At 41.8% G+C, this 23,932-nt stretch overlaps 1 protein-coding gene across 1 annotated transcript in view; it reads left to right on the top strand.

Moving 5' to 3' along the window:
- Positions 1–14,143, top strand: part of SMAD1 (SMAD family member 1) — a 78,541-nt gene extending 64,398 nt beyond the window's left edge. The window contains exons 5-7 of the mRNA XM_065878236.1: positions 1,659–1,880; positions 8,306–8,562; positions 12,778–14,143. Of these exons, the coding sequence (XP_065734308.1) occupies positions 1,659–1,880; positions 8,306–8,562; positions 12,778–12,921 (623 nt within the window). The 3' untranslated portion in view covers positions 12,922–14,143. The remainder of the gene's footprint in view (positions 1–1,658; positions 1,881–8,305; positions 8,563–12,777) is intronic.
- The last annotated feature ends 9,789 nt before the right edge of the window (positions 14,144–23,932 follow it).

Consider the following 23,932-nt stretch of genomic DNA (forward strand, 5'->3'; position numbering starts at 1 on the left):
GCAGGGGTCAGCAGACTGCAGCCCATGGGCCACTTCAGCCTGCTCCCTGTTTTTGTAAATAAAGCTTTATTGGGACACAGCGGTGTTCGTTTATTACATATTATCTGTGGCTGCTTTTGCACAGCCAGGGCACAGTTGAATAGGGGCCATAGAGACCACGTGGCCCCCAAGACCTTTTTGGCCTTTTACAGAAAAAACAATTGTCAGCCTCCAACCTGGATGAATAGTCCTGTGAGCAATCCTGATAGCTGGTTCAAGCCCTCTCTTAGACTTCCCTGATGGTCCAGTGGTTAAGACTCCGAGCTTCCAGTGCAGGGCGTGCGCGTTTGATCCGTGGTCGGGGAAGTTCCGCCTGCCACGCAGCACAGCCGGAAAAAAAAAAAAAAAGCCTTCTCTTTATGATGTGGCAGTCTTCTTTAAGATTTGGCACCTGTAAATCACTAAAACTTTGCTCTTTGAAATACAGCTTATTGACATGGGATAACACTTAGCAAACAGGGAAGATGGTGTATGTTTGTGTTCAGCTTACCTGCTTAAGTGTATAAAGCAGTTACTGTATGTGTGGATTTTCTTAATGATCATTTTCCTTATTTTCTTTACCGAATTCTACAGTGAAGCTCATTTTAATATTCGTGGAGGTTGATGTTAAGAACGCAGAGGTCATTCTCCCTTAACAGTTAGAGTTCGTGCTTCCAATGTGGATTTTCTCTTTTTTTTTTTAAGATTGTACACTTCATAAACCTCAGATCATTACATATTGGCATACTAGATACATATGGTTTGTATTCCTGGAATTGCTAAAGCACTGGTATAAGAGGTTTTACTACAGAAGGAACTTATCTTTAGAACTTTTTAGTTGCAAATGTTTAGAAGCATGTTCTGTTTGGAGATTTGTTAGTCTTAAGAGATTTGACTTAACAAGCTGCATCCTGTCAGTAAAGCTGGGTAATTTCCATTGTTGGCCCATTCTGGGAATGGAGAGACAAAACACACCTGCTCTGCATGACTTAAAGCAAATATAAGGAAGTTAGCATGAAATCTGGATGAGAGAGATATGATTCATCCTGTAAGAATGGCCAGCTGGCAGGATTTCTTCCTGAGCTTGAGGACTGGAGCAAAGCTGTAGCTGTGAGAGTTATTGGCAACCGAATGTGAAGTAAGGTAACTTCTTATCAATAATTAGAAACTGATTTTCATTGCTTTGAAAAAGCGTCGGCATACTGAGGCGTTGTCCAAAGTAATTCCTCTTTGTGCCAGCACCTTTGGCACATTTCCTGTCCTCTATTGTTCTCTCCACCCTTGTTTTTTCACTTGCCACTTGTTGCGTCTCTTTAGATGGTGAGCCAGGGTCAGTGGTGGGGTCATTTCCATTTTGGTGAATTACAGAGCGTTCAGCACATGCCGTTCGTGTGCTTGCTTAGCCAGTGTCTTGGTTACCTGATGGCCACTGGAGAAAATATCTTCCAGTGAAAGGTGAATGTCGCACTTAGCAAGGAGTACCTGCTTCTGAGATCAGAGATGAACTCTATACATCATCATAGCAGTGGCTTCTTCACATCTTCATTCCACGACCCTGAGCCAACTTCACCACACAAGTTCCAGTTTTTGAGAGCCCGGGGCACTCACCGTGGTTGACTCTAAGCTTTTCTTTCTTAAAGATGTTCAAGCAGTTGCTTACGAGGAACCAAAACACTGGTGCTCTATTGTCTACTATGAGCTCAATAATCGTGTGGGCGAAGCTTTCCATGCCTCCTCCACGAGCGTGCTGGTGGATGGCTTCACCGATCCTTCCAACAACAAGAACCGTTTCTGCCTTGGGCTGCTCTCCAACGTCAACCGGAATTCCACTATCGAAAACACTAGGCGACATATCGGGAAAGGTGAGCTTTCACTGGAACCTCTCTCAAATGTTTGTCTGTCGTGTCCCTCTTCCCCCAGAACTCACCAGTCGTTCCTGGAGTCAATACCAGATGATATATACTTGCCGGTACGGTCTATAAATATTTTTTCAATTTGTATTATCAGGAAGTTCTTCATTTTCCAATCAGTGATTTTTGCGGTCTCCTGACTCATAATAATTATAGCTGGAATAGTGATTTGCTGTCTGGGGACACCATTCTATCACATGTTTTGCCAAAGAATGAAATAGCTGTTAAATTCTTTACAACCTAAAACTAAAAGCAAAAAGCAAATGAAAACAAGTAAACTGAATGTATTTCAAATGAATACCATGACCCACTGGGGAAAAAAAAAAGAACTAATTCAAAATAACTTATGAATATATAGTATTTGGCTATAGAACCTCAGCCTGAGCCAGGTAAGGTAGAGCGACTGCAAACAAATCCTGAACTCTTTTTAATAGACTTGATTATTTAGTGGCAGTATGAAGGAGACAGTTATGAAATTTTAAGATGGATTATAATATTAAGCAAATGACTAAATGTGTGGTTGTTGGGGGTAAACCTGGGTTTTCACTGTGGAATAAGAAGAGACATACAGGGCTTCCCTGGTGGTGCAGTGGTTGGGAGTCCGCCTGCCGATGCAGGGGACACGGGTTCGTGCCCCGGTCTGGGAAGATCCCGCATGCCGCAGAGCGGCTGGGCCCGTGAACCATGGCCGCTGAGCCTGCGCGTCCGGAGCCTGTGCTCCGCAACGGGAGAGGCCACAGCAGTGAGAGGCCCACGTACCAAAAAAAAAAAAAAAAAGAGACATACAAGTGTGGAGGGGGGTAAAAAATAAACCCTGTGGAGGTATCAGTGTGAGATCGTGATTTTAATAATGTGTACATGCATGTTTGTGTACTGCTGTGCACGTGTGTGTGTGCACGTGTATGAAGGCATATGTGGACGCGTGTCTGCGTGCATATAGTTCCTGATCTGTCTGCTGAGAGGGCCAAGAGGCAAAGATACCCAGTAGTGATACGCACGTACAGTGCTCAGACCACCATCTCTTAACTCCATGGCTGCTAAGAGGAACCAGGGCTTTTGGAGAAAGGGGCTGACTCCAAGGCTGAGACAGGTAGATGCAAGCTGAGCCGAAACGTTCTGTTATGTCCGAAAGTAAACAGATACTTATGCACATGATGGAGGCATTTCCCAGGAGCCACCTTGGAGGGGCTTCCACTGGCCAACTCTGGGATAGTTCGAGCACCAAAATAATTAAATACAGTAGTGAGTTTTAAACCACTGGAAAACCATAGTAATTCATAAGTCCATGCCGATAATAGATAAATAAATGAATGGGGAAGGCTGACTGGTAAATGCAGAGTGAGTTGGTGGTGTTAGAAAGTCCCCATTTTGCAACCATCAGGCAAGAATAGTCAGTGATGCTAAATATAGAGAGAACTTTTTATGAGAATCAGGATATTTTCATGGTCTTTAAGTATCTCCTCCCAGGCTGCCTATTACTGACATGGGAGAATAAAAATCAGTAACTATTTAGTGGAGAAATTGGACAACATCTTGACTAGGCGATGGGAATTATCGTCGCCAGTGAGAGGCAGATGGAGGTCGTGAACCTCCAGCTGTGGTGCTCCGATGAGGGAGTAACGTCACCTACACAGAAATCCAGCTGAGCATGCAGATCTGAATCGAATCTCAGGGTGCCTTCAGACAGACCCCAGACACAAAGGGTGAGAAGGGACTGTATTCTTCCAAAATACTGATGTCAAAAGACAAAGGTGTGAGAATGACAGCTCTATGTAATAATCTGCCCCTGGACGTGATCCTGCAGCAGACAGGGGAAAAGTACTACAAAGAGCATTATTGGGGTCAGCAGACAGAATTAGAATATGAGTGGTAGATAAGATAGAAGTATTACATCAGTGTTAAATGCAGTGGCATTGCTGATTATGCTGTGGCTTGTAAGAGAAGACCCCTATTCTTAGGAAATACACACTTAAGTATGTAGGGGTAAAGGACCATGATGAAATGGTTCAGGAGGAAATTATATATGTATCTTATGTTTATAGATAGAGATATCTATCCACCTAAAACAATCCTGTGTCCGAATGTATACATGTATGTACCTATGTGTGTGTATATGAGGGTGTGTGTGGAAGAATAGAGAGGACAGAGGTACCCATGATGAAGCATATGGAGTGAACTGTCCCAGCAGGTGAATCTGGAGAATGGTTGTGTGGGTGTTCTTCTGTTTTTCTTTGTTGTTTGTTCTATTTCTGTAAGTTTTGAAATTATTTCCAGAGTAAACGTTTTTTTTTAAATGACCTACTATGAAATTTAGAACAAATTAAAAGGTTATTCAATAGGTGCTTAAAAGACATTTGAGATGAAGTTTAACATTGAATCCTGGAAACAAAAACAACTCTTAAAACAGGAACTGATAGATAATTCCTTAGTATGCTTAAGGAAAAACAATAAGCCTAAACTACACATCTAATGATGAAATGTCAGAACTCAGGTTCATATCGTATGGGTATCTTTCTGTGGTCTGTAAACCCCTGAAATTGTATATAAACCCAATTTTGCATACATTTGGAACAGAGGGACATAGTTTTCACTATATTCTAAAGTTGACCATTACTCCAATGTAGTAAAAAGCCATTGTACTCTGGAACATTCCTATTAACAATTAGGAAGAAAATAAGGATTCTGGGAATGCTGTTATTTCAAATTGTTCCAGATGCCTCGACTCTATTTTTAGAAATTATATATCAGTTTTCTTTAATCTGACAATAACCAGTTAGAAAATACAATGGAGAGGAAAATTACATTCTCAGTAGCAACAGAATGCGTAAATAATCTGAACCAGCAACATATGAGAATTATGTAAAGAAAACCAAATTTCACTGAGAACGAAAGAAAATTTGAATAATAAATAGGTAGTCTGTGTTCCTTAAAGAAAAGGCTTAATATTGTGAGAACAGTTTAAGGATATTCATTCTTCCTAATTTAATTCATAGTTTAAACAGTCCGTGTCAGAATCACAATGTTTTGTTTTTGAAAGTTGGAAGATGTATTCTGCATATTACCCAGAAGGATTAATAAGTGAAAATAGCTAAATTTTTTTAATGGAAGAGTAAAGAAAAAATTCTCAAGGTGACGATTAATGAAAGATTATGAAACTACAATTAAATCGGTGTGTAGAGAGAACAATAGAATAAAGTAAACTCAGACTATACTGTATTTAAAAATTTAATGTATGATAAGTGAAGCATAACAAATTAGTAGTCTTCCAGTGGTCCTGCAATAACAAAGTTAGCTTTGCGGGGAGGCTGGGGGTAGAAACCCTGCCCCATTCCACATATGCAAATGAATTAGTGAGTTGAATTATTTTTTAAGGCAAGCTATTGAAAAGCTAGAAGAACATATATTGATCAAGAGTGGCAGAGAGGACTTCCATGGTGGCGCAGTGGTTGAGAGTCCGCCTGCTGATGCCGGGGACACGGGTTCGTGTCCCGGTCCGGGAGGAACTCACGTGCTGCGGAGCGGCTGAGTCTGCGTGCCATAACTACTCCGCAGTAAGCCCATGCACCGCAATGAAGAGTGGCCCCCGCTCTCTGCAACTGGAGAAAAGCCCGTGCACCGCAGGGAAGACCCAACACAGACAAAAAATTAAATAAATTTAAAAAAAAAAAAGGATGAGATAGATTGGAAAATGCTTAAAAAAAAAAAAGAGTGGCAGAGATTTTCTAAGCATAAAAAAGCAACAGAAAGATTGCAAGAGATTTGTCTACTTAAAGATTTCAAATTTCTGTAGGTTAAAGAAAAACGGTACCGTGAACAAAATTAAAAGACAAAGGTCTAACGGGGAAACAAATAAGAAATAAATTATTTATATCTTTCCTATATGCACAGCTCATTAAAAAAATAATAAAAATACTAGAACCCCAGAGGAATAAATAAGAAATATGAACAGTAAATCCATAAGAGAAACACAGATGGCTAGTAAACAGAGGAGAGCGTATCAAGGCTTACGTGCAAATTAAAACAATATTGTTTTCCAGCTATAAATTAGGGGAATTTTGTTGTTGTTTTAAACTCAGACTCAGTACTGGCACGGGTGAAGTGAGAAAGGCACTCATCTGCTGCTGGAGAGAGTGTATATTGATACAAGCGCTCCGGCAAAGTGAATCAAGAGCCTTCGATCCAATGACATAACTTCCAGGAATCGCTCCTAACAATATTATCAAAAATTATGCTGAGACATTCATCATGGCATTGTTATCATAGCAGAAAATTAGTATCAACAGAATGGTCCAATAATGGGAGAATCCTTTAAATAAATTGTTGTAGTCATTCAGTGGTGGAGATATGTTAAATGTTTGCAAAGAAAGTTTAATGATACTCAAGACCGAATATGATGTGTATTCACAGTTACTGCCTCTGGGCCACTAAAGGAGTGATAATGTTTTCTGCTTCTTTATATTTTGCTTTACTTTCTAAATTTTCTAAAATGAAAATTCCTCATTTTTATAATCAGGAAAGAAGTAGCAACCACACACACACACCCTTAAATTGTTTTCTCTACATCAGGCAGAAAAATGGGCTTCTGCTCCAGCGGCTATTTAATTGTTACAGCAGTCTTAGCCATTGTGTATACATATCAACACAGCACATAGTATTTTTTTTTTTCATTTCTCTAAAATACTTTAGTTCACTCAAATCACGACAGCCCTGTAGACACAGCCATCAGCTCGACTTGCATTTTTTTCCTTTCTTTCTTTAATATCTTTATAGGAGTATAATCACTCTCCACTGTTGTATTAGTTTCTGCTGTACAACAAAGTGAATCAGCTATACGTATACATATATCCCCATATCCCCTCTCTCTTGAGTCTCCCTCCCACCCTCCCTATCCCACCCCTCTAGGTGGTCACAAAGCACTGAGCTGATCTCCCTGTGCCATGTAGCAGCTTCCCACTAGCCATCCATTTTACATTTGGTAGTGTATATATGTCCATGCCACTCTCTCACTTTGTCCCAGCTTCCCTTTCCCCCCACTGTGTCCTCAAGTCCGTTCTCTACGTCTGCGTCTTTTATTCCTGCCCTGCCCCTAGGCTCATCAGTACTATTGATTTTTTTGGATTCCACATATGAGCACATAGTATTTTGCATGAGACAATAGGTTCTAGCATTGACTAAGCTTTGCCAGAGTTACCTGCAAGGTCCATCACTGAAAGCCACATGGGATGTGACTGTTTGCTGACTGGCCTATAATGGTGTGGGGTTTTGTCAGAGTGGTTTTTTTCCCCTTTCATTTTTTTTTAAAGGCTGGGTAAGGGGCTTCCCTGGTGGCGCAGTGGTTGGGAGTGTGCCTGCCGATGCAGGGGACATGGGTTCGTGCCCCAGTCCGGGAAGATCCCACATGCTGCGGAGTGGCTGGGCCCATGAGCCATGGCCACTGAGCCTGCGCTCTGCAACCGGAGAGGCCACAGCAGTGAGAGGCCTGCGTACTGCCAAAAAAAAAAAAGGCTGGGTAAGATCAATTTCCTATACTCCTGGCACTCTAGGTCTCACAGGAAGAAGTTTGGAGCAGATAATAGTTGAGTGAGATCAGATTCCACACAGTATGAATTACTTTTTCTAGGTTTTTTTCCCCCTGGGCCTTACATCTTTTTTTTTTTTTTTTTTTTTTTCTTTTTTTTTTTTTGCGGTATGTGGGCCTCTCACTGCTATGGCCTCTCCCGTTGCACAGGCTCCAGACACGCAGGCTCAGCAGCCATGGCTCATGGGCCCAGCCGCTCCGCAGCATGTGGGATCCTCCCGGACCGGGGCACGAACCCGCGTCCCCTGCATCGGCAGGCAGACTGTCAACCACTGCGCCACCAGGGAAGCCCTGGACCTTACATCTTACACTTCTCAGCAGTACTTCCTCCACCTGTGGTTTTCTAGTTCTTTTACTCCTCTCGATCCTCCCTTCCCCTACCCTAAAATTTTTTGAAAAGCTTAGCTGCAAAATAAATACAAGAGAGCTTATATAACGAATATGCGTAGGATCCCATGATCAAGTTCAGCTTTATTGTGCTATGTTTTTAAAGTGAGAATTTGCTCTCAATCCATGGCCAAATAGGCATTAAATGCTTTTCAAAATGAAATTGCTGCACTCTGTTACTTATTTTTAAGAGACTTTGTTGTGTTATTTCCTGCAACCTTCTAGACATGCGTGTTGACATATGGACATTGTATTAACTAATACAGTTAACTAAGATTTTATCAATTGTGCAAGACTTGGAGAATGTCTATTTATCGAATCAACCATGTAAATTTACATTCTGAAGCTACACGGATGCTTTTCAGCTGTGAAGAGCGATAATGACCACACTCTATGCTTTGTCTCCCTGCAGGAGTTCATCTTTATTATGTCGGAGGCGAGGTATATGCTGAATGCCTCAGTGACAGTAGTATCTTTGTGCAGAGTCGGAACTGCAACTACCATCATGGATTTCATCCCACTACTGTTTGCAAGATCCCTAGTGGGTGTAGTTTGAAAATTTTTAACAACCAAGAATTTGCTCAGTTACTGGCACAGTCTGTGAACCATGGCTTCGAGACAGTCTATGAGCTCACAAAAATGTGTACTATTCGCATGAGCTTTGTGAAGGTAGGTGAGCTCTGATTCCTCTAGTCAGGGTTTAATGCACTCCCATGTTATATGTAAATCTATATCCTCTCAATATGTGTCCATAGACACCAACTTATTATCTAGACGTTTTTAACCTTTAACAAGGATGTCAACTATGAGGAAAGTATCATTGGAATATAGGAGTGTTTGTGTTAAATGTTAGTAGTAGCAGGCTTTAATAATTTTCCCTTATTCAAGTAGCACCATTTTAGCTATTGTAATACTATTAGAATATGTTATTATGTATATATATATAAAGTATATGCTTTAAATGCATGGTTGTCTTATGAGATCAGTTCTTTTTATTATTTTTTTGTTTATTTATTTTTTGGCTGTGCCACGTGGCTTCAGGGATCTTAGTTCCCTGACTAGGGGTTGAACCTTCACCCTTGGCAGTGAAAGCGCAGAGTCCTAACCCCTGGGCCGCCAGGGAATTCCCAGAGATCAGTTCTATAAACGCACCCCTCTTTTTTTTTAATGCTATGCTTGTTAGTACTTTTAGGACGGTGACACTTGTTACTTTTGTTTCAACAATAAGCAGGTGGTCTTTTTTGTGTGTGAGAGTAAAAGTTAATCACTGAGATTTATTTTTGATTGGTCAGTTTTTTAGTGGTTCCAGTAAAGCTTGTGATTTTCTGGGTTTTTTTTTTTTTTTCCAAACAACAGTAATTTATTCTCAGGTACATATGGGTGGGCAAGGGATGCACTGATCTAGTATGAGTGCCACTGGGGGTGGCTCTGTCCCATATGACACTCATCCTTATTTTTTTTTTAATACATCTTTATTAGAGTATAACTGCTTTACAATGTTGTGTTAGTTTGTGCTATACAACAAAGTGAATCAGCTGTACGTATACATATAGCCCCATATCCCCTTCCTCTTGCGTCTCCCTCCCACCCTCCTTATCCCACCCCTCTAGGTGGTCACAAAGCACCGAGCTGATCTCCCTGTGCTATGCAGCTGTTTCCCACTAGCTATCCATTTACGTTTGATAGTGTGTATATGGCAAGGCTACTCTCTCACTACATCCCAGCCCCCCTTCCCCCGATTTTCTTCTTTTCAAGAGTTAATAAGGCCCTTGCCTCTGCGCTAGGATTGTGCTGTGAGGTTCGAGGAGGGTGAAGGTTACAGACGTCGCTCACAAGAATTGATCTCTTTTTTGCCTCCTCTTCTGCCTCTGAGAAATAAAAAGTTTTAAGATGCCATCAAAATGGAAAAAAGAAACTCATATGTCTGATTAAATTTATGAGTCAGAAACTTATTCTAGTGGCTGACTGACTTGGCTCTGAATCCTCAAAGATAGATTTTCCTCCTCTGTTACTCTGAGAAACAAAACTAATTATATATTTGGGCGAGGCAGTCACCTTTCATATCCTCTCTTCAGAAGCTCACAGAACTTGTTGTTAAACCTGTTCTGTGCTGTATTTATTACAGAGGGTAACTTTGGAACCTTACTTTGTTAATCATCCTTTACGTCAAAGGTGTCTTTCCCTGAATATCATTTTTTCCCTACTTCTTTGAGTCACATTAGCAGGTTTTCAGTGTGTTTTCTTGAAACACAATTCAACAGTTTCTTATAGCTGAGTCCAGAACTTTTTAGTATTGAAGGAGGTTTTTTTTTTACCTTTTCAAGAGGTTTACCTATATGCTATGTACCTATGAGACTACAAAGAGCTTTCTCATCCATTAGTAATGTGAACTGTTTAATTTTTGACTTAGCATTTTGACTGAAATGAATTTTAAAATGAGGACAGTGAGTTGCCAGCATTGTTTGTGTTTGTTGTTTTTATTGATATGGAGGAAAGAAGACCTCTTGAGAGTCAGGAGATCCAGGTTCTAGTTCTGTGTGTGTGTGTGTGTGTGTGTGTGTGTGTGTGTGTTTGTGTGTGTGTGTGTGTGTGTGTGTGTGTGTGTGTGTGTGATTAAGGACCCGGGATTCCTTCCTGATCCCCACGTTCATTATTTTTAAAATGGGTGGCTGCGGGCTTCCCTGGTGGCGCAGTGGTTGACAGTCCGCCTGCCGATGCAAGGAACATGGGTTTGTGTCCCAGTCCGGGAAGATCCCACATGCCACGGAGCGACTGGGCCCATGAGCAATGGCCGCTGGGCCTGCGCGTCTGGATCCTGTGCTCCACAACCGGAGAGGCCACAACAGTGAGAGGCCCGCGTACTGCAAAAAAAAAAAAAAAAAAAAAAAGGGTGGCTGCAGTGGGGAACTGTGGTGATCATTACTGAGGTCCCTTGATAAGTCTATTGTTATTGAAGGACCACTCTAGGAGAATTTATGACTCCAATGCTGTAATTGGCTTTCTCCTCAAACTTATTTCTTATGGATTACCCAATCAATTTTAATGATTTTACTTTTACACATTTTTTTTTTTTTTTAATTTATTTATTTATGGCTGTGTTGGGCCTTCCCTGCTGCATGCGAGCTTTCTCTAGCTGTGGAGAGCAGAAGCTACTGTTCGTTGCTAGGGCATGTGGGATCTTCCCAGGCCAGGGCTCGAACCTGGGTCCCCTGCATTGGCAGGCAGACTCCCAACCACCACGCCACCGGGGAAGTCCTACTTTTACACATTTTTAAGTATTGACTTTTACACAAGTAAAAACCACCGTTACGCTGATAAAAAGTGTTTATAATGCAAAGATATGCATTAAAAATGTATTAGATTTCATTTATTCAGCGAACATTTTTAGCACCATTCCAGAGAATTAATACAGAGATGAAAAAGCACCTAAAGTCTCTAGCTTCAAGATGCTGATGGCCCAGTCTGTTTTTAATTATAATATAAAGTGGTAAGTATTGGAATGAAGGGTTATAAGGCTATAATGGACATAGCTAGGAAGCTGGACTTGGAGAGTTAAAGATAAACATCTTATTTAAACCCCCTGCTGACATGACGAAGGGCAGCTACTTTATTATACATTATCAACAAAAAATTTACACATGGTACAGCATCGTTCTTTATTATCATAAGGACTGCATACTTTGCCCTCTCACACTTAGCATCCTAGAGAAAAGATATAGAACGTTTTACTAATATTAATAGCCAATTTTGTACTATTTTTTAAAGGTGATCATTTTTGGACTTTAATATAAAACACATACTTTATAAATTAGTTGCACAGTAAACTCCGCATGTCTGAAAAATCCAGGTCATTTCAGCTGAACAAGTGTTTCTGGAGCTTCTGCTTTGTGCCAGTCACTGTGCTAGATGTTTGAGATCAAAGATAAATAAGATCTGGTCTCTGCCTTCAAAGAACTTACTATCTAATGTAGGAAACATGCACATAAATCTTCTGATTAAACTTAGCAGTTTGTTGATATCTGTACAAATGCATGGATGTTTATACATATGCAGTTCATGTATCACAACTTTCTCTTGAAAGTTCTGATATTCAGATACATTTCTTGAAATTCCTGGGGTAGGTAGATAGCAGAGATAAATAGAACCTGGCCTTGTCTGACATCCCTCAGGAAACAAGGGTTTATCAGGCCCTTGTATGCCATCATCCACCATACCAGTGAGGTTTTGATCTTTGCAATGGCAAAACTATTTTTCTCTTTTGTACAGGGACTTGCTTCTGTCATCTTTCATGTCCTAATTCAGTAATCCTGAAGATGCCTGGCAAGCTACCCTCTCGTACAGATGATTCAGGGCAATGGCTAGGTGTTACTAATTGATTCAAGGCAATGGTTAGGTGTTACTAATAGATTTTTGGATACTTAACATGCTCCTGCCAGTTTTGCTTAGAGATTGAAAGGTCAAGCTCTGTGTTTATAGAGACTTCAGTGGCTAAATAGGAAGAAACAGAATGTCAGTTTGTCTTACATACCTTTTTCCTTATTTTCTTGATGATGAAATGAGAATTTAACAACATCTGTCACAATATTATCGGTGAGATAATGGGCAATAAAAGTGAAAGTTAGAAAGTATCTTTATTACAACAGCCTTATAATGTAGTTTGAAACTTTCATTCCCCAAGGCCAGTACTTCTTAATCTGGAACCCATGGATGGCCTTTGGGGAGCTGTGAAATTGCCTGCCAAATCATGTGTGCACATTTGTGCACGTTTGTCTTGTGGAGAGAACCAGATCTTTAATCGGAGTGTCTGATTATGTGAGCTCTTTTTACTTCATAAGTTTAACCACTGAGTCAAACAAGTTAAATGACCTCCCATGTTGTTTCTAGGGTTGGGGAGCAGAATACCACCGCCAGGATGTTACTAGCACCCCCTGCTGGATTGAGATCCATCTGCATGGCCCCCTCCAGTGGCTGGATAAAGTTCTTACCCAGATGGGTTCACCTCATAATCCTATTTCATCTGTGTCTTAAAACGGCCTCGGGCTTCTGCCTCTTGAAAACTATTGAGCCTTGCATGTACTTGAAGGATGGATGAGTCAGACACCATCTGAATTGACAAAGGAGCCTTGATAATACTTGACCTCTGTGACCAACTGTTGGATTCAGAAATTTAAAAACCTGGGTAACATACTGTTGATATAAGAACCTGTTTAGTTTACATTGTAACATTCTATTGTAAAATCAACTAAAATGCATACTTTTAGCAGGACTTCGTGTATAGTTAAAGGAGAGATGGCCAAGCCAGGGACAAATCATCTATTGGAAAAACGGTCCTAAGAGATTCTGTTGTGTTTGGCACTTTAAGGTCATCGTTTGGCAGAAGCTGAGCATTGATAGTCTTTCTGACGTGTGTTTTTATCAGGTTTAGAGCCCATGTGGAGTCTTCTCACATGGGTTTTCATAATATTTTAAAACTATTTGTTTAGTAATGGTTTTTGTTTGTTCGTTTTTTTAAGTAAAGGTTAATTTTGGTGATATACATAGTAATCTTTCTAAAATTGTATGCTGACCATAATGCTGTCAGAATAATGTTAGGCATATGCTCTTTGCTAAATATATATGTACAGAATATTTGGAAGTTAAGAATTGATTAGACTAGTGGATTTAGGAGTATTGGAGGGGGCGGGGGGAGAGGGAAATGACAAATGTAGAATATACTGTAAAAATTCAGTTTGTTGCTTTAAAGAAACAAACTGATGTCTGAATTTTGCTGTGTTTCAATTTTTTAGAGATTTCATCCTACCTTTTTTTTTTTCCATCTTCTGTCCCATCCTCTCCAAAAAACAGTTATGCAGCTGGTTAATTCATACAACTGTGAGAGCAAATGAATAATTCCTACTATTCTGAAATTGACTGCCTGTATGTTTCAGTACCAATTGTATGGAGTGCTTGAATTTAATAAGGAGTTTTTATGGAGTTTACAATACAGAAATAGGCTTTAATTTTCAAGTGAATTGTTTGCCAAACCTAGTAACTCTGTTAAATATTTGGAGGATTTAAGGAACATCTCCGTTTAAATCCATTTCAAACTTTTTAAGTTTTTTTGTACTGTGTTTGGTTTTCTTTTTCCTCTGCTAATCTTTTATATTCACTTACGCTCTCGTACATTGAGTACTTTTATTCCAAAACTAGTGGGTTTTCTCTACTGGAAATTTTAAATAAACCTGTCATTATTGCTTACTTTGATTAAAAATGTGTTGTTTCCTTTCTTCACGCACAAGATTTGAAAATTAATAAAGTTCACCACTCTCTTGAGAGATTTTTCTCAAATATTCTTTGCCAAACGTAACAAACTAGATGACTGAAAACCTAAATTGCAGAGACAGGGAGACTGAATCATGAAAAGAGCAGAGTCACTTTAAATCAGAAAAGAAAAGACATATGGAACTTTAAAAATTAAGAAAAAGCTAACTTGCACAACCTGGAATTCCAGATCTAAACATACAGGCTTTCTCGTGTGAGCAGTGTCTGCAGCGGCCATTATTGGTGGACGCCTCTCAGTCCACCCAAAGTCCCAATTTCTAAACTTCAGATGGGGATGCAAGGATGAATGTGAAAGGATGTAACATTGGGGGAAGAAGGAGAACTAAAACTGCAGCGAGACAGGGTGATCGCTTCTGCCATCTACTTGTGACTGGGATGAGCCCATCCTCTCTCTCTCTCAGCCCCACCTCACCCCCAAAATGGAGTTTGCCCACGAAGGACACAGATTTGGGGAGACTCAGATTCTTCCCTGGCCAAATAGATGCCACTGTTTCTCCTGTACATTTTTGTACGTCTTTCCCAGAGGTATTTATCAGCCCCTTCTATTCCCCAAACTATGACCAAGCAGAAATTTCTGCTGCATCTTGCTGTCTCCAGAAGCATCATGGTGTAAGTGTAGAAAGCCCTGAATGGAAGACCTCCGTTGTAACACACATGCATGCTTTGCTATAGGGCATTTCACTTCTGTGAACCTCTGTGTCCTCATCTGTAAAATGGAGATAATGTCGTTGTGTCCTCATCACAGGTTGAGGGGAGGATCTATTGGAAGAAAAATGTGTTTGAATATACCTGGCAAACATAACTGCCATGCAAGTATGGGCTCACTCTTTTCTTTGACCCCCCCCACCCCCGTACTCTGTTTTCTCTCTTACCTGCTATCATTCCTGGCACAGGTGATCTGGATACACAGTGGTGATTAGTGAGCTGTAATAAGAGGAGATTAATAAAGCTATCAGGCTTCAGCAATGAAGTATAACTGGAAATTGTCTAAGAATAAAGAACTCAGGTCAGGATTTCTCACCTTGTTCCTAGTGGACAGCTATTTTTTGCTTTCCCCGAGTTCCTGGGGCTGCCTGCTAGGACAGTTATGCAAGGGGTTAAGTGGTGTAGCTATGCTGGCAGCCAGCTTGGAGATCTACCAGGTGAAACCCCCAGATTGTCCAGGAGATTGAAACGTACTGGGTCCACGACCCTAGGAGTTGGCAGTGTGGCCCTCATACACCTGCAATTATTTGTATTTTTGGTGAAATCCTAGGACTGTTGTCATCAGCCATAGGAGGCTTTTAAGTCTCCAGGAAGTTTTTAATTAAAGGAATGAAAAAGTCAAAGCAACCATTTGTTTGGATTACTAGAAAAAATTTAAGCTAGTTCAAACAAACAAGGCAATGTGAACTGTTTTATAGTAGACATGTTTTCTGCCCTAAGAAAGCACTAAGGTGGGATGATTAGAAGTGGAGGGCCCTGAAGCCACTGCTTCACTTCACTACTTCATAGAATTAAACCTCCAGCAAGTTTCTGAACTTTTTCTGCACCTATTTCCTCATCTGTCAAAACAGGCAATGGGACTTCCCTGGTGGCTCAGTGGTTAAGAATCCGCCTGCTAATGCAGGGAACATGGGTTCGAGCCCTGGGCCAGGAAGATCCCACACGCCGTGGAGCAACTAAGCCCGTGCACCACAGCTACTGAGCCTGCGCTCTAGAGCCCGCTAGCCACAACTACTGAGCCCACATGCCACAACTACTGAAGGCCGTGCGCCTAGAGCCCACGCTCTGCAACAAGAGAAGCCACCGCAATGAGAAGCCCATGCACCGCAACGAAGAGTAGCCCCCACTCGCCGCAACTAGAGAAAGCCCGCGCACAGCAACGAAGACCCAACACAGCCAAAAATAAATAAATAAATGAATAAAAAATTTTAAAATGTAATAATAAAATAAGGCAAAATGGAAAGCATAGAGGAGAACAGAGGAAAGAAAAATGTTCGGACTCGGCTGAGTGGAGATCAATGAAGGTTTTAGAGAGAAAGTGGTGTTTAAGGTTGAACCTTGAAAGATGGAAGCATTTTGAAACTTTGAGGCAAGAGAACAGTCTGAGTAGAAGTGTGTGTGACAGTCACCCAGCATCTGCCCACCAATTTCTAAAGACCCGTCTCCAACCCACAGGGTTACTGTGGGATTTACCATACAGTATAATGTGATGTCCCTTCTGGCTACTGTCACGTGGTCCAGGCAGGGGCCTGTTCTGGGACTGGAAATAGGGAAGAGGGTTTTTCTGTGCCTGGCTGAAGCTATGGTAAACCTTGGGAATTGTTTCCTGCCATCTCTTCTGCTACCTGTGCTGGAGACAAAAAGTGAGAGAGATAGGGTTCTCAGGGAATCCTGGTTCCTGGGTCTAGGATTTCCCAAGTGCTGCCATGTTGCTGTTCTTGGCTATCCTGGGACACACCAGAATCTTTAGGGAGAATGCCCTCTTCTGCTTCATGTAGTTTGATTTGCGTTTTTGTTACCTGCAAGCAAATGTGACTTAAGCAATACAAGTAAGAACACACTTGACTTTTTAAAGACAGATCATTTTTATAGGTAATTTTAACCAAAGCAGTTCTTGTTCACGCAAGATTTTAAAAGTCCAAGAAAAACAAAAAGAAGAAACAAAGTCACCTGTACTAACCCTTGATAAGTAAGGTTATCCTTGAACTAGGTGATTATGATAACCTGGCAGAGAGACACTCAGCAGGCTATAGGAAATTCAGGTCTAAAGGTTGGTCTTAGAGAGATGATGATTGGCTCCATTTGGTAAGCAGTTACTGGTACCAGTCCTGTGCCGGCCACCGTGCAGGATGATAAAAGTAAACAGATCCTCGGCCCTGCCCTCAAGGAACCTGCACTTTTGATAGAGGCAGACAAGTGAATAGGCAGTGACACAGTGCTGTGACAGCGAGGGGCCCAGAAGGGGATATACACGGGACCAGAAGTGTAAGGGAAGACTTATAACAGGAGATGGTGCCTGCAGGCTCAGTCTTGGTGTGCTGGCTAGGAATGATACGGGCATGGGATGGGTGGGGAAGGATGTGAGCCAGGCAGGAGGGGCAGAGGGCGGGAGAGCCTGGCACCTTTGGGGGCAAAAATGCAGTGCAGCTGGAGTGTAGGGCAATTTGCAATGGTAAAGGAAGGAATGGAGGGGAAAGAAGGAGCCAGGTCATTAAAGATCTTGTATATGTAATACTAAAAATGGGATTTACCCCCTAGAATTTTAGCTCCTAGAGATCTCAACCTAGAAGTGGTTATGACAGTCCAGAGTCCAGGAGAGAATCTACGGGGAGGCATATATACACAAGGAGCAGAGAGGAGCTAACGACATAGAAGAGAATCGTAGAAACCAAGGGGAGCGTGTCAATAAGGAGGATTTAAAGAACGACATGAAGAGAACAGACGCAGAAAGGTGAGAACTTAGAAAAGGTTTACACTTGGTACTTAGGAAGTCTCTGGCGACCTTAGAAGTTTTGGGGGGCGGTGCATAAAGCCAACAGATAAGGGTTAGAGAGAGAGTCTGGACTAAAAAAGTGGAGGCAAAGAGCATTGAGTCTAGGAAAGTTGAGTGGTGCGGAGAAGACAAGGAAGTGAATATGGTGGCTGGAGAGAGGACAATATGAGGAAGGCGGTGTTAGAGCTATCGCACGCCTGTGAGATGATGTGTGCCTCTTCGGTGAGGTCATCTACCACAAGAGGATAAGGCTGGGCTGAGGAGGAGTGGAAAGGCCAGGGCAGGTGCTGAAGAGAGGACTCAACCAGCAATAAGCTCGAGCCCTGGGAGAGCATCATTGGCAAAACCGAGGTTGGGGACATGGCCTGGAAGTCGATCCCATCTTCATGGTTCCATAAAGGCTCTGGAATCGGGGGCAGGGTTAGAGAAAAAGACTGTGGTAAAATTCCCAGAGTAGATTATTGACAAGGCAGTCCTGGGGAAACTCAAGGGGACTAATGACCATCAATGGAACGGTGGCCTAGGTGGTCCAGGCTAAGAAGCAAATGAATGAGAAACCAAGCAGGAGTCACTGGGAAACTGGGATGAGAACAGAGAGCACGTTTGGTGTGAATGACCACAGCCTGCTCTCCTTCCGTCACTCAGAGAAATTTGAAAATGCTGCATCTCAGACAATAAATCCTGAACCACGGCCCTTTATAAAGGGTGCTTTGTGGGGTAGAGTTGTGAAAGTGGTTGGAGGAAAGAAAATCAAGGAACCAAGAAGTAGGCTGAGAGGAGTTAAGTGTGTCATAGGGAAGAACAAATCTGACTCCATATGGGATCTGTTTCTTTGACTTTGTATTCTGTTGCTGTTGTTAGGAGTTAAGAATGTTGCCTAGAGCCTGAAATATACAGGATAGCTCATCCTCAGGGCTCTGACCTTGAAAGGGATAACACTTCTCTATTCACATAGAGAGAAAAAGTTGCAGAGCAGAGAATAATGTTTGCTGAGGTCATTTAGGGTGATGGAGGAGACAGTGTAGGGGCTTACAGTGGAATTAGGGCAAGGGACCAGCAGAACTACTGTAGTGAGAAAAAAGACTCCAGAAGAACATCAGTCTTCAAGGGAAGACAAATGGGAAATAAAGCCAGAGAGACTCAGGAGCGTGTATCGATTCATCCCAGGATCCGAGAGGGAGCAAAGTGAAAGGTGAAAAGCTTCCTTCTCCCCAGTGCTTGGCATATTTCACACACACAAAGTTACATCATCTGTGTCTTTTAAAGATTCCCTGTGCCTGAGGTTTTGGAAAGGATTTCTGAAGAATTTCTTGCTCAGTTCATAGGGTTCGTGATACAGTTAAATAAAATAGGAACTCAAGAAAGAGGAAACAGGTGTGGGGAGGAGTGACGTTGATGAAGCTCATGGGATAGAATTCTGGGCTCCTGGGAGCCTTATTTCTTGTATTTCAGGTTATAGACTAGTTGCTTCCCCAGATGATACGATATCAACGATAATGTGCATCATGAGAGCAGGGTCAGCAGGTGGAATGAATGGAAGGCAGTGGGACGGACACAATAGCAGGACAGGAATATGGTGATCCGAGCTGCTCTAGAACGTGAGGACAGTCTCCACTTCCCAAAGCACACCAGATTTCCAGCAGGCGAAAGAAGCGTAAAGTAGGAATGCTGCTTGCCCACTGCCAGCTCTAGGGACCACGGGTGTGGAAACTTCAGGTAATTTCTGGGCTGATACAATACCAGCTGAATCATTTAGAGCAGTAGGTTTTTCTTAAAAGAATATGTTTTGTATATTGCCTGCATTGGATCTACAGTGTTTTCTTACACCAGCAGAACTTATTAAAAAGAAATAATTTGCCCAAGCCTTGCAAGTTATTGTACTAGATTTAGATTTCACTACTAGGTTTCCCCCAACATAGTAGATGAGCTGCTAGCCTCCATGTTAGTTGATTTATTTGTTCCATATACATTTATTTTTTTCTGGGAGAAGTGGGATTGGAAAAATTGTAGGTGGTTTACTGAAAAGTCTATTTTTATTGAGTCTGGTGACTTTTATCATTCTTGAATGGTTTTCAAGGCAGTGGTCCCCAAAGAGGGTGCTGTAGGGAATCCTGAGGGCTGCAGTTTCCAAGCAGTGGAACTGAAAACCTCTTCGGCAGATCTGGAAGCTCGGTGCCGGCAACTGAGAGGCCATAATCCACTCCGTTTGAAACGTAACATGATATTTAACAGGCAGGGCTGTATTATATTTAAAAGGTCGGGACTGACTTCTCTAAGGAAGACTTTGTGAAAAGCTGACAATGTGTAAATTCCCCCCTTGATCGGAAAACCAAATAAATCCAAGTAACACAGCTCTGCTCTCTTTATCCCTTAACATACAGTAAGTTTTAAAAAGGAAAAAAAGAGAGAAGAAAAAAATTGAAATTGAGCTGCTATTACCCTTTAGGACTAGATACCCTTTGAGAACCTGAGGAAGAAAATGTTCTTCTTTCCCTTGGTCTTGGGTCCGAGTCGCCTCCACCTTATTTCCATCCCCTGTGGATGTGATTGTTGAGTCAGGGCACCTGAGTTATAGGGACCTGTTTTTAATGCCGGCTCCATCACTTTCGAGCTGTATCATTTCAGGCAAGTGAATTAATGTCTGAGCTTCAGTCTCACTGTCCGTAAAATGGGAAAATAATAGCCATGTTCTCGTAGGTTGTGTGATTCACACTGAATGCTTGGTGCAGAGCCAGGCACGCTGTGAATGCTTAGTGGTGGCTTGGTGGCATTGGTGATGCTGACCCAGTGGGCTTCATAAATGCAGGCCTCTCAATGAAGGGGGGTGGTAGGCTCTTTGGTACCTCTGGGAGTTGGTAGATGACCTGAAACCCGTAAGAATTTTTCAAATCCCCGTAACAATAATAAACATTCTAGTAAAGAAAAATGCAGTGAGTTCCGGCAGAGGAAAAAAAAAAAAAAGAAAGAAAGAAATGCCCAGTGTGTAGCATAACTAATGTTAATAAAACATAAATCTTGTCCATTTTCCCCTGATGCTTCCAACAAGAATCCCATCTGTAGAGTCTTTGTTTTGTTTTGTTTTTCTGCATTTTTCTTCTTTTTTTTAATTGAATGAAAGATTCTTTAAATTCTATAGTGCTTTACAATTTTCAAAAGTTTCACACACATGATTTCATATAATCCCATAATGACCCCCTTTTCTCCTCCACCCCTATGTTGCCTCTCCCCGCTCCCCACTGGTAACCGCTAGTTTGTTCTCTGTATCTATGAATCTGCTTCTTTTTTGATTTATTCACTAGTTTGTTGTATTTTTTAGATTCCAAATGAGTGATATCCATCTGTGGATTCTTGACTGAAGAAGCTTGAGGTGACTATATGGAAAGTTTTATCCTATTTGCTAAATACTTGTGCTGTCGAGGTGCTTATAAGTACTGATTTTCATTTACATCACTCCCTACGTCACCCCTAATTTACAGACTAACTCTTTGGTAGGACATCTCTTAGCCTGGTGATTTCTAATTCTTAAAACATTTCTTTATTCCTGGTTCCATTTCTACTTGAATGTTTGCCACACCTGATCTCAGACCTGTAACTTTCACCACCAGTCTTACGCTACTGCTAACTCCAAAGGATTCAAGCCACTCTTCTGTGCTTGCTTTCACCCAGATTCTACTTCACCTGCTGAAAGAACGCACCACTGGGAATTCTCATCCTAGGTACATTCTCATCCTTTGCCACAACTTGAGCCATTGTCCTTCCGTGCAGTGCCACATTCCAGATTCTTGTTTATCCCTTTGTAGGCAAGGATTTATTCTGGTAGTGTAATTTTGTCTCCGCTGGTTGGGACACGGAAGGCTCGTGTTCTACTTCTGGAAGGGTATGATTCCTAACTGGGTGAAGTGGCAGCCACTCTGCCCTGGGTGTCTGCCTAAGTACACAGCAGATTCTACCCTTACCAGTCATCAGATATTAATAGCTCACTTGTATCTAGTAAAATCCATTAACTCAGGGCCCTACCAATTTTCCTACCCCACCCCCTTGCTTGCCTAAATATATTTAGAAACTTCAATTAACATAGGTCCTTTTGAGAGGAAGGAGACAAGATTAACCAATTCAACCTTTATAGGATATGTAATTCTACTTAAGCATAAGGCATTAAAGGTAACACCATTAAGAAATGTCTCTGAAGCTAATCCCCGTAGGACACTAAAACGCTTTAAAATTTGAGCCCTTGAGAAGCCAGTCCCGACGGGGTGTGACATTGATCTATGTTTAAAATGGGTGGAGGATTTCTATATATATATTCCAGCCTCTAGCTTCTGTTTTTGGGGAGACTGGGTGCAGGATGGAGTAAGGGAGAGAGAAAGGCTTTGAGTCAGAGAATGGCGTCCTGATCCTGGCCCCAGAGCTCCCTTCGTGGTGACCGCTGTGAAGTTCTCCAGATCCTCTGAGGCCAGATTTTCTCTCTGTAAAGTGGGAAACAAACTCTTCAGGGACGTCGTAAAGATTAGGAATGATTATGTAAAGTGCTGCTTGCCGTACCTGTCACCTGAGTTGATGCACAATAAGCAGTAGTTACCGTTATTATGTTTGGTTGAGTCGGCGGGGTGATTTAGTTTTTAATTTATTTAGGTTTGTTTGAAAATTCACTGTAACTGCCTTCAAATTCAAAAATAATAAAGTTGTATGGTATGAAAATTGTATATACATCTCAATAAAGGTGAAAAAAGAAGATTTTTAAAATTTAGAAAAGGGGATCTATCAAATCCCCTTAGAAAACATTCAAGTGATTTTTCTTTAATAAATTTATTTATTTATTTATTTGGCTGCATTGGGTCTTCGTTGCTGCGCGCGGGCTTTCTCTAGTTGCGGCGAGCGGGGGCTACCCTTTGTTGCCCTGCGCGGGCTTCTCATTGCGGTGGCCTCTCTTGTTGCGGAGCACGGGCACTAGGGCACACGGGCTTCAGTAGTTGTGGCACACAGTCTCAGTGGTTGTGGCGCACGGGCTTAGTTGCTCCGCGGCATGTGACATCTTCCCGAACCAGGGCTCGAACCCATGTCCCCTGCGTTGGCAGGCGGATTCTTAACTGCTGTGCCACCAGAGAAGCCCACAAGTGATTTTTAAACCAAAAAATCTTAGGGCCTATTCTGTAGGTGACCAGTAAATATTGATTAATGGACTTCATCTGTAGTTTTTCATGAGAACAGGAGCCCAAGTTGTCCCTTATGTATCCTGCCCTTAATGCAAACATTAATTGCTACTTTTATGATACAAAAGTAGTACTTTGTTATAAACTGCTTTTTAAAATGATTCCTTTAGCATGAATTAGTCATTGGTTGATGACACCAGTCTGGGCTTAAGAGTAAAAATTTTGGACTAATTATATTCATCCGTTGAGGGATGAGATGAGGGCCCTTGGATATGAAGCACAAATTATTTCCCAATGCATGGAGTATGGTTGTCATAACAACCTTATAACAGAATAACCAATAACTGACATGGGCCACGTAGGAGGGATCTTACCCTTCTCATGAGAAAAACTGTGGACGAGGTCCATTAATTTACGGACCACCCACAAACTCGGGACTGGAATTTCAGTTTTAACATCTCTTTTGTTTCCTAGGAGAATTAGATAGCTTTTGTCTTCTTAATACGTTTTTAAATTTAAAAAACAGTTAAGGTGGAAAAAACCCCATATTATCTGAGAACTTCATTTTAGGGCAGGAGGAAGGGCAATATAAAGTATATATTTTTAAGGAGGCATTGGGTCTCGAGTTTGAGAGCCAATGTCCTGCATGCACTGGCTTCTGCTTACATCTCCCAGCTCACTTCATCCCACCCCAATCCAAATCCTCAAACACACCAAGCTCCTTCCCCCTGAGCTCCTCTGCACCAGCCCCTCCTCTTCCGCGGACGCTCCCTGCCCCAGTCCTTCCTCCCTGCTGTTTGCAGGATGGCGCCTCCTTGAGTTTTACTTCCAGGGTCCTTGCTGACCTCTCTGGCAGGCGTGGCCCCGAGGCACTCGCTGTCATACCACCTACTTGAATTCTCTTTAGCCCTTGTCACCACCTGATTAGGGACCTTTTCTGTCTATGCCCCAGTGTATCCTCGTGCCTTGACCATTGCCTGGGATATGGTAGGAGCCCAGTAAACATTTGTGGAATGAAAGAATGAATAAGATAAGACAAGGTAAAGCATCTTGTTGGTGATATATAAAGAGCATTCATCATTTGATCATA

This window comes from Phocoena phocoena, chromosome 5, assembly GCF_963924675.1.
Source record: "Phocoena phocoena chromosome 5, mPhoPho1.1, whole genome shotgun sequence".
Classification (NCBI taxonomy): domain Eukaryota; kingdom Metazoa; phylum Chordata; class Mammalia; order Artiodactyla; family Phocoenidae; genus Phocoena; species Phocoena phocoena.